The following is an 11,280-nucleotide window of genomic DNA, read 5'->3' as shown; positions in this document are numbered from 1 at the left end:
TGTATATATACAACAGAACTATATAAGCAATTTTATCTTTCTTCATATTTTTTTTTGTTTATTGTTAGCCTTCCGTGTCCAACGGAGCTTTGAAGATGAATTTTCTTTTGGAATTACTTTACCGTACAAAAAAAAATGAAAAATGTCAAGTTGTCATTGTAAATTCATAATTTTTGGAAGAGTGTATCAGAAATTTTTCAGATTTTTTAGAGCACAAAAACCTTTTATAAAATATGATCAGGTATTAGTGACCTGGTTGACTAGGTTGACTAGGAAGCAGTGAAAAAAACGTTGGGTCATGAGAAGAAGTTAGTCAAAATAACTGCCAATGAATAAGTAAGCAATTCATAATAAATTTTACTTGGATTAATAATAATTTAATTGTATTAATTGTATTAATTTGTTAATAATGGGAGACATGGGAGTTAATTATAATTGTATCATTCTTGCTGAAGACTCCAAAGAGAGTCGAAACGTTCAAAATAAATTTAATATAAATAAATTTCATTATATTTATCTTTTTATAGTGTTTAAAATTCGAGAGTCCTAATATAATTGTTGTAAATCAAATTATTATTAGCAAATTACTATTAAATCAATCCAACATCTGATTATTGATTATTCACTAAATAATTGCGCCGTTTATCGATGCTGATTCTCATTAATCTTATTTATCTTTTCTCTCTCTTTCATTATATTTATCTTTTTGAATTTGATTTAAAATTTAATGATCAAAATATTTAACGTTCGATACAAAAGGATCGTTCGCAGATTTAGTAAAAAAAGAATACACATTTGCTGTTTATTTCAATATTTACAAAAAATTCTTCCATTCTCGTTGCATACTTCAAGAGATTTGATAACTAGTTTAATATCAAATTCGGTTTTATCAGCAGTAATTCGAAACAACGTAAGAAAACCGATAAACAGTCACGAGAATGCGATCGGGACACTGAGTGTAATTTATAATGTTAAAATACTGACACTAACTTGATCTCTTGTATCAGCCGATTCAGCGGATACGTCGAGTTGTCATCACATTTTTCGCACAAACATACACGTGACTATCAATGAATACAAAATATCTTGGTCATAATTTTTTAAATTAAATTATGTTTCGCAATTTAATATTGTCGAAAATTGTTACGAATAATCGACGAAATACGAATTGAATTAACGAGACAATAATAAATGTTATGGTGCAAATCTTCGCGCGGAAATAAACATTTTCCGCGAGAATAAGATACATTACGAAGAAACAAAGCGGCATATGCCACAAACAGAAGAGAGAGGATAATCTTATATAGTATATCAATGAAGAAGAAAGAGAGAAAAGAATGAAAGAGCAAAGCAAAAGAACGTAATATAAAGAGGAAAGAGCGAGCGAATGAGCAAGCGAGCAAGTAAGGAGAGAGAGAGGGGGGGGGGAGACAAGAAGAAAGACAAGAAGACAGCAAGAGGAAGAGAAAGAGAAAGAACGAGAGAAGGGGAAAGAGAAAGAGAAGCAATGCGACAATCACTACATTCGCGGTTAGCTCGAGCGAGAGAGCGCATGGCCTTGGCCGCTGCTGCGGGGTAATTCAGTCAAGGTTTCGGCCGATGAACTTCCTCCAACGGGAGGAAGGAGACTTCGCCGGCCGGTTGTGGTAGACGTGGTAGGGAAGAGTCGGACCAATAGTGCGACTGAGGGCCCGCTGAGCTGACGGCCGATTGGTCGGGCCCGTCTCGGTGGCGACAGCACGGCACACTGCGACGGGCCCGCAGCGACTTGTCAGTGACCTCCAACATTGAAAATACGATGAACTCTCTCGGGGGGCCCTGTAAGAGAGCTTACGGAGCAATGTGTTGAGTGTCCTCTACTACATACTAGGTAGCCAGGGCGTAGACATTGTAGATGGTCGAGGCAGCCTGATAGCCTGGCAGCCGAGCAGGCACATCAATCCCTCCCCTCCATCTCCGACTTACTCAGAGTAAGGGCTGCACGGCCCCCAGGTAACCAACACTCGGCAGCGCCGAACAAGAGTCAGACCAACGCGAACCTCCCTCGAGCGAAGACTTACTTTCACTCTCTCTTCAGGCTACCATCCTCTCGCGCTCAGCTCCGCTTCCAATTCATTGCGTCGCTTCCAATCCATCATCTACAACAAACTACCGCGAGCTTCGTTATAACGTCGGCCATAACCTTTGCAGTCGCAGATCGCGCCGATCATTTGCGGCACTTCGATATTCGCTGAGTTCTTGATCAAGAGTTGCACGTGGACGTTCGCGCGCGTGCAAGTAAATCGATATTTAGTGATTGATAAGTGAGCTTAGTGACAGTGGGAGCGAGATGAGAACAAGTGGAACAGTATCGTAAATTTCCGGAACAGTTTGTGGACTTTTAATTTTTTTCTCAGTGCAGTGTTGTGAATAAACGAATGTTATCTCTGCCGGGAAGGAGAGCGTTAACAGCGGAAACTTTCCCGAACAAACATGATTCTTACTCCGGACAGTAGTGCGCAGGACACGCTGGTCACATCACCCGCACCTGAATTGCTGATTCCCAACGTATCTTCGCACGATTCTCGCGCGTCCACCGTGCCGCGTGTACCCAGTCAAGGCATGTCTAGTCCGTATCACGTGATGCAATTAACAGATCATCATCTTAGTCCCAATATGCCGACGATGGATTCGACTGTTTCTTCCGCTAAACCCGAGCCTGAACTTAACATAGGTACACGTATTTCTTTTTACAATGGCGAGATCATAACGAATAATGCCAATTGGAAATTGTGTGCGAGCGTAAAAAACGGATGGGACCGCGATACCGCGACAGTAGGTGAAAGCAGAAAGTTGTAATGCAACGCGATGCTGTAACCCGCTACACGCGCGAGAGAGGAGAAAGTGTTCTTCTTTCTCTCCCACCTTTCTCTCGCGCAGCGCGAGAGGAGAGGATATCGTTACGACCTGCATTAATGGAATGCACTTCTCTCGTTTGTTTCAGAATTCGATGGGACCACCGTGTTATGCCGGGTCTGCGGTGACAAGGCATCCGGTTTTCATTATGGAGTTCATTCCTGCGAGGGATGCAAGGTGAGTACTGGCAGATCAGTTGTCAATTACACGGCAATCCGATTCCTTTGGAATCTCGGTCTCTCCGAAGTCTTACGTTACAATCCTTTGTCAAGATTTTTAAATCGAACGCTGACGGAATCTAATCTCGCATGAGCGATCAGAAGTGCCATGTGTTTTCGCGCCAAGCGATTTCGATATGTAAATATTCGTTCCAGTTTTGTCGATAGAATTGAACTTGTTTTTTTGTAAACAATTTTAAACTAATATTATATAATCAAAAAAGTTAAGAATTATAAATAATTTTATAAATTTTATACTTACAAAACAAAATACGCAATGTTAAAAAATTATAAATTGATAGAAAAGAGAATATAATCAAATTTTCGTTAAGTATATTTTGAAGTTTATTAACTTCAAATTACTTTAGAGAATCCATAGATGTTAAAATTATAGATTAACGTTTTCTATCTATAAGAATATCAAAATTGTGGATGCGCGTTGCTGTGCGGTGCGATCAGAATGAATGTACGTGAATGTAAATGCATGATGTGAAGCTACATAGAAGTTGTCAATCACGCAGAGAAACTTTGGTCACGAAATCATAAGAGATTTGAGGTGGTCCTTGAAATTATTTCACGATAAGCAATTCCTCTACATCGGCAGAGGATCTCGCGAAGGCCTCTTTCATACGTATTGCCAAGGCTAGCGTGATAATTTATTTTTTAATACATATTTTTTAACAGTTAATAAAATGATTAATGCATCATAGTTATAAGCATCAATCGTCAGATCCTAATCAATCAATAGATTCTAATAGTCTTTGTATCATTTTTTTTTTACCTACAAAATTATTCGTTAGAAAGGAAGATACAGTTAGAAAATATGACAGGTTTTTTATTACTACAATATTTCCGTTTCAACAAAATTTAAGAAAAGGTTCAAAGCAGGTAGATATATTCTTTGACAATTCTTCAATGATTCTGACAAATGTTCGAACCAAAATCAACTAAGGCTCAATGGTCAAAGAATTTGGAAATGTCATTCAAATGTCTGAATTACTTTGCAATTTAATTGTCTTCTTAACGTGTCCATAGGCGTTGAAATATGGAATTTTTCTTTGTCACGAGAAACTTTCCGAGCTGTGTAAATTGTAACAAGATCGGTGTCTTTTGTTTCGCTTGTACGCATCGATTCGGCCGGAAGCGGATAGTAGGGTCAGCACTGGCTATCGACGCGTTTTAGGAAGTGAAGGAATGGCGCCACTACCCATCGCCGATTTTACCATCTCCATAACCACGCGATGTAGTGGAGGTAGTCTGGGTGGTTACGCTACCAGGTACCGTGCATCGTTCACGCTCGTAGATCGACTTAGACCACTCGTGTAACAACTTCGTGCCACCATCTTTCTTCTAATTGTGTTTCACATTATTTATTTTAATTCTTTTTATATATATTTATTCAAGGTATTTCCTATTCAAATACAGTTATCACACAGATTATATGATATTATTTATCTTTTATGGTCAATTTCTTCATCGCTAAATTCCCAGATATCTCATGAATAAAGTTATCTAAAGATGAAAAAATTGGTCATAAAAGATAAAGTTGGTGAAGAAAGCTATTACAAAATTTGTTTGTAAAATTATTGAAAACTTATTAATAAAAAAGGACTTCCTCTTTTTTTGGATTTAACAAAAGAATTTAAAGAACTTGATATCGTTACAGACACAAATATGATATGAATGATTAAGAGATTTAAATCTTTCGATATTTATAAATCTTGCTAGTCTTTATTTATATTTATTGTTGTTTGTAAAAGTGATTATATCCACATAATACTTTATCCAAGGAATCTTCTGAGAATGTTCTTAGAATCGTAGGAATGTTTTACCTACAAGTTTGTACAGATATGTATGCATAAATGCATAGAATATAAATGAGGAAATTGAAATTTAATAGAATGTAATATAGCCACTGTTTAAAAACATTTCTTTGAAAACGTTCTATAATAATTTGTCATACAATTTATTCTGGCGGTTTTTTTCATTGAAATAATCGAATAGAACCGCCAATAGAGACATCCCGCCGTGCTGCGGAGGAACCAAGAATGGTAAACCCAAAAAAGAGGAAATGAAAGAGAGAGTTAGGGCCAAACCAAAAAACCAAGATGATGATTACCGTGGGGAAGCGAAAGTATTTTTCGACCTAGCAGCAGATACTCCTGCTTTCATTGCTCCTATTGTGTAGCCCTAGAAAAAAGACCTACATCGACCACATTCTATATGAAACACCTGCCTAAGAATTTTTCTTCCTCTCGTCTTCTCCGTCTTCTATGTAATGTCATCCTCCTGCTCCTGTAACGTCGTTCCGATGGTTGAAATTCACTGAAGAGACTAATCGCTCAGACAGAGAGTCATGGTCCCCGACTGGTTGACTAGGTCAGTAACTTATAGTCGCAGCGCCGTAAGAGGCGCTAAGCCGAACGAGTCTCCACCGAGTGACCTAGCCGCTAGCGGTAGAGCGTCTTAAAGTACTGGAAGAGGGGCTTGTGGAAAGGGAAGAGAACGCGGAAGAGTGTTGGATATCTTTAAGACTAGGTCGCTCGGTCACACCACTACACAGTTGTACTATTTCGCTCTACTGTCTCATCAGAACGCTACTTTTCTCTTCGCATTATATCGCACTACTGAAATATTAATTTTATTAAAAGAAAAAACTTACGCATGTAAAACTTTATATGATTGTCAAGAAAGCCAATACGATATTCCTGTATATACATATCTTATTATTATTATTATTTAATAGATTTGGAAATATTTCAGAAATAGACAAAAACTGACACAAAAGACAAAGAATTCGAAATTTTGAAATGTCAAGATTCAAGAACTAAAAATATCTAAATCTTCTTCTAATAAATATGAAATAAATCAACTTAAAAGCTGTAATAGCAGTACTGAGTATTTCAACCTTCTCTAATTTATTGAAGAATAAAGCTTCTCAATTTATTAAAGGATCATGCAGGAGAATAAAATAGAAGCCGTATTTTGAATATTTTAAATCAATTTGAGTTAAATCGATTGCAGTTCCAGAATAGTCGACGCTATTATCGCTCTACTTTTGCCATCATAACGGTACATATCGTAGCGAATTAGATTTGAAATAAATATAATTTCCACGGCAGTTTTTCATTAGTACATAACGTGCTTTGACTTGTGAAACATAGCTTGATCTTATTAAACATCTTTCAATCCTATATTATCGTTGAATTTGAGCTTTTGATTAAAAACATTTTTATCTCAAAATAGAAAAATATAAAAACTAATGTTTGATGTATAAAACTCTAGCAAACTAATTGAAATTCTAAAATGAAAAGTTAAAACTCTTACGTCAATTTTCTCGAAAGTATTAGAAATTATTATTTAGGAGAGACGAAAGAACTTTTTAGTAATATGGAGCTCCTCTTTAAATCTTCGTGATACAAAACAATTGGTAGAGGTGCACGTCGGTGCTTTTTCCGGAGGGTTGAAATCAGGCGACCAGTGCATTAACCCTCCGGTCGTCGACCCTTCGAGCCAGTTACGTCACTCTCCCTCTCCTCCTCCTCCTCTCCTTCTCCTTCTCCTCTTCCTCCTTCTTCTCCTCCTTCTCTTCCTTCTCCTCCTCTTCCCTCACCGCATACCCCCTTCCCATAAAGAAGTCTTCCCCCACTCTCCCCTCCTTTCTCGGGTAACCGTCATTTTTGACGTTGTAACGAGTCGCGATCTCATTTTCATTTGATTGCGCGAGTATTTCGGTGCTCGCTTGAGGTTATCGACCCCGAGGTGCATCTACTTTAGAATCGGGTCAGCCGCTTATTATCGTGGTAGGTGTTCGCTCGACGTGGTATTTGTCCACCGAAGCGGGAGCTCTTCGAGATAACGCTTCCCCACAGGGCGAAATCGGACCGCCGCAATTTTTACACCCGATAAATTCGTCCCGCGAAACACGATATCATCAGCGAACAGCATAATGGATTACTTCTGCTGCTATACATGCATCACTCCGCTTGACGCGTTAGCGAGCATTACGACTTCTGGAAGGATTCAGAATTCAAAAGGGTAAATGCCGTTGTGCAAATTAACAATAATTGATTGACAACGACAAGATCCAACAGGCATTTTCAGAAAAAAAGTTCTTCAGAAAACTAATTCTTAATCATTTATAGATCGTTTCACAGGTACATGAATGCTAATATGATGATTCATAAGTATATGACCACAATGATTTAGTCTCTCACAAGATCAATCAAAATTGTATCTGATGTTACAACTAAATCGCCGTTATGTATCGTTCGGTAGTATCAGTAGAGTACAAAACTGTGTGCACGGGAGCAACCATCTCTGACCTCTGCGATCGACTTTACCGATATCGATGCCCGGGCAACAGAACGGAACGGCAAATTCTTGGGGTCGTAGGAGAGTGCTAGAACGAGCTAGCGAATGAGCGAGCGGTTAATGCCCCCGAGCAGAGCGGAGAGTGTCGCGACTGTTGGAGCGGCGCGCACGCGCACGCGCGCGTGTTACGTACGTCACCGTTACTCCGTTTCGCGTCCTCCTCTCTCCCTCTTTGGCATCAAACCTCCTACTTTTACTATGGTACCTCACGCCCCCACTCTTCGCGTGGTAGCAGATACGCTCACCTTCCCCTACCGTCCCTCAGACAGATCGCCATTCCTCTTTTCCCCCCTCCCCCTATTCGTTGCAGCAGTCGCGCGCTCCGGTCGTTGGCCCCGCGACCACATCGTGTGTATATCCCACACTCTCTTCACTTATATATGTGCAGTGTGTACGTATATGCAAGCGTGTAATGCTTATACAACCCCGTACCACCGTCACTGACCAACGTCTCTTCTGCCAGCTACTAGTGTCGTCGCTGCACTTCCACGGAAAATAAAATTGGAACTTCAACGGCCGTCGCGTCGCGTCGGACAACGACGATTCCACTAAATTGTGAAGATAATCTTCGTGCGATTTCATCCCAGATGAAATCACGAAAATGTCCGATGTCAATTTTTACATCAATACGTACATTACCGTCATAAAGAATGCTTTATTGCGTATTTCAATTTTAATTTTAAAAAATTAAAGAATTTTTCATACAATTCTTTTAAACGTAATATAGTCTGCTCTTTAATAGTAATTAATTTCTCTGTTAATAAATCTTGCGGAAATGAGATTTTTTTCTTGTTGCGGAATTGAGAACAGAGAATAACAGAACTTTCTCGACTCGGCGAAAGTTTCATTTAATTCTCCTCTCGACGCATTTTTCCTGAAACTATTGTTGAATATCCAGTGCTCGCTATTGCAATTGTTAAGTAGAGGAGAACATTTCTAATCACTAGTATTTAAAATTATCATATTTGTACATATGAAATTTATGCAAATATAGTAAGATTATGAGATCTGAAATAATTTTTAGTTGAGATAAAATATTATACCATTCTCCAGCATCTTATAAGGATTTTGAGAATAAGACGCGTGCGCAAAGGAACATTCGTAACTTGAGGTAGCGCACGAAGGTGGTCGCCCCCTGACCCGTCACGGGCCATGCACGGTTCGAGAGATCGATGCACCGCATTCCCCCACACACCTCTTGCACCCTTTGCTCGTTGGATTCCCGACGACCGAGAGGTTCAACAGGGGTTGCTGGCTTCGTCCGGGCATGATGATAATTCGTGGCTCAATAACATTTCGCTGCAATTTCGATAATTTTTCGCAAAAAAAAATTGCTTCGAATTAAAAAGATTTGAAAGTCTAAGAGTAAAGAATCTGAAGATGTAATTATTGAAATATTTTCACAATTATTTTCGAGATTTTAAACATAATATTTGAGATATTGTACATTACAATAAGTTAAATTTCAAAAAGTGAATCTTAATTTAAAAATTTGATCGATTTATAGATTATACATTATATCATTTGAAACAAGCTACCTTCTTTTGTACAAAAGATCGAAGACGTATTTTATCACCGAACTCAGCCGGTTAGAATCGAAGGCAGCGATGCTTAACATTGGCAACGCTGACAGTTCATTGACTTGCATCAAACGCTCGCGCCGATTGACAGCCCGGGCGCGGAGGTGCAACGGTACATCGTTCTCTCGATGAGCTCCGCACGAAGTTGAGGTAGGCGAGGTCGCGCATCTGACGTCACAGCAGAATTACTCGGCAACGAGCATCGCCAACTTTTCGTATGCGTACGTGCTTCGACGTATACTCGCGGTCGTCGACGCGACGTCGACGACGACGACATGACGAACACAGAAACATATAGAAGCTTCACGAAGGGTCCCCCACGCGTTGCACGTTACGTAATCGTCTCGCGAGGTCGTTGACCGATATACAACAGGAAATTCTTTTACTATAACCTACCTCTTTCTCAATTTTTATTTATTCCAAAACTCTCAGCTTCTTCATAGCTCCGAACGATTAACGAGATAGGATCGGAAGTAAAGATAAAAATGATACATAAATAGAGACAAGGGATTTGTATATTCACGCTTATTTGCGAGTAAGAGTAGGTGGATATTAGAGGAGTATCAACGCGAGGGTAGGAACCGAGAAGTGGAGGTAGGGCAGGTCGTTCGGATAGGGTGGCTCCTCCGGTTGATAGGTGGGGAGGAAGGAGGGAAGGAGGGAGGGAAGAAACCCGTTAGTAGAGCGCCCGCGAGCCTCTATGGTAACACTCATAGCTCGTAGCTTGTAGTAGATACGACGAAGAGGACATCATCATAGGGTTCACTTCAGCGCGAGTGAGAGAAACTGGAAACTGGAGAAAGAGAGAACTGGAGAAAAGAGGGAGACGGTCGAGGAGCGCCAGTCCGCGCAAGGGGGACTCTCACTTTCACGCGGTGAACTGCGGGTGAACGTCCGGGAATTAGGTCACAGTGTCCCCCACCTCGGTACGCCAGAGGCAATGTGCCGAGGCTCTATGTTCTCTGTGCTAGAAAGAGCCAGTCCACAGCCAAGCTTCGATACAAACGGTCGCTTCTTTCCCCTACGAAACTCGCGTTGTACTTAGGTACGCGCGCGTTCACCGTGGAACCGAGTATTGTATCCGAGAAGAGACTCCACGCGGATTTGGTTAACGCGAATTATTACGCGTTCATGTGAGGACAGTGACTGATGCAAGCGACCAAAGATCAATTTCCTGTTTTCGCAAAGAATACTCTAACTTAGATAGCATCATTAGTTTCGAATCGCGAAGGATACGTATAGCAAGTGATAATCATTTAGTTAATCCGCGCGATCTCACCAAACGGTGGTGTTATATTCGTTATATTCATTCAGTTCGTTAGACGCCGTGCGATTTTTATCTCAGCTGGAGTGAATTAATGGGGTGCTTGTGCGAATGTGATTTGGCCGCCCCGCGTTCGGGGACCGATTGCTCATCGGGGTCTTCATCAGACAGTGACGGTCAGATTGACGAGGGTTTTGTTGGTGATTCGCAGGGCTTCTTTCGTCGGAGCATCCAGCAAAAGATTCAGTATCGTCCGTGCACCAAGAATCAACAGTGCAGCATCCTCCGAATCAACAGAAATCGCTGTCAATATTGCCGTCTCAAAAAGTGCATCGCTGTCGGCATGAGTCGTGATGGTGAGTCTTTTCAATATTTTATCTATGAGAATAAATTTTGTAGCTTTAAATAAAATTTCATAGAAATTTATCATTGCTGAAAAAAATGTTGCGAATTATCTTAAATAATTTGGTCTTTATTCTAGTCAACAGTTAAAATAATTCTAAAATGTAATAGAATATATTATTTCGACTAAAAAAAAAAACGCTGTGTCGCCAATCTCGTAAACATATTTGTAAACTTAACGCGTCCTTTTGATCAATTTGTTGTTGCGCCAATTAGTAAAGCATTGCATATTTCTTCTTTCTTCTTTCGAGCGTCATATTCTCCGTAAAAGAGTTTCTAAAATTTAATTTGCCGGGTCATTGACCGTTTGCATAACGTCGTTCCTCGCGACATGATGGAGTGTCGCAACGGGCGAAAGTGGCCAATTCGCCGTTTGAGAAAGCAACAGCGATTATCTTTCAATTGGTGTAATCAGATCTTGCTTTCTTTTCGACGAATTAATAAAATCCTCGTCGGTTTTTATCGAATAATCGCAGCTGCGCGGGATGCTGCACAGCATCTCCCGGATCATTGACCTAGGTCGTCGACATGTCGCGCGGGCGCCAAA

General features: G+C 40.2%; 1 protein-coding gene across 2 annotated transcripts in view; it reads left to right on the top strand.

Moving 5' to 3' along the window:
• The window catches only part of LOC108686138 (nuclear hormone receptor E75), a 54,185-nt gene that overhangs the window by 35,560 nt on the left and 7,345 nt on the right, over positions 1-11,280 (top strand). The window contains exons 1-3 of one of the 2 annotated variants that reach the window (XM_018191247.1): positions 2,159-2,713; positions 2,984-3,072; positions 10,543-10,687. In XM_018191247.1, coding sequence (XP_018046736.1) covers positions 2,473-2,713; positions 2,984-3,072; positions 10,543-10,687 — 475 coding nt within the window. In that variant the 5' untranslated portion in view covers positions 2,159-2,472. Of the gene's footprint in view, positions 1-2,158; positions 2,714-2,983; positions 3,073-10,542; positions 10,688-11,280 lie in introns of those variants that run through there. The other variant, XM_018191248.1, reaches the window with a different exon arrangement.

The sequence above is a fragment of the Atta colombica genome, unplaced genomic scaffold (assembly GCF_001594045.1).
Source record: "Atta colombica isolate Treedump-2 unplaced genomic scaffold, Acol1.0 scaffold164, whole genome shotgun sequence".
In the NCBI taxonomy this organism is placed as follows: Eukaryota; Metazoa; Arthropoda; class Insecta; order Hymenoptera; family Formicidae; genus Atta; species Atta colombica.
The sequence above is the reverse complement of the archived record's forward strand: the minus strand, read 5'-3'. Positions and strand labels throughout refer to the sequence as shown.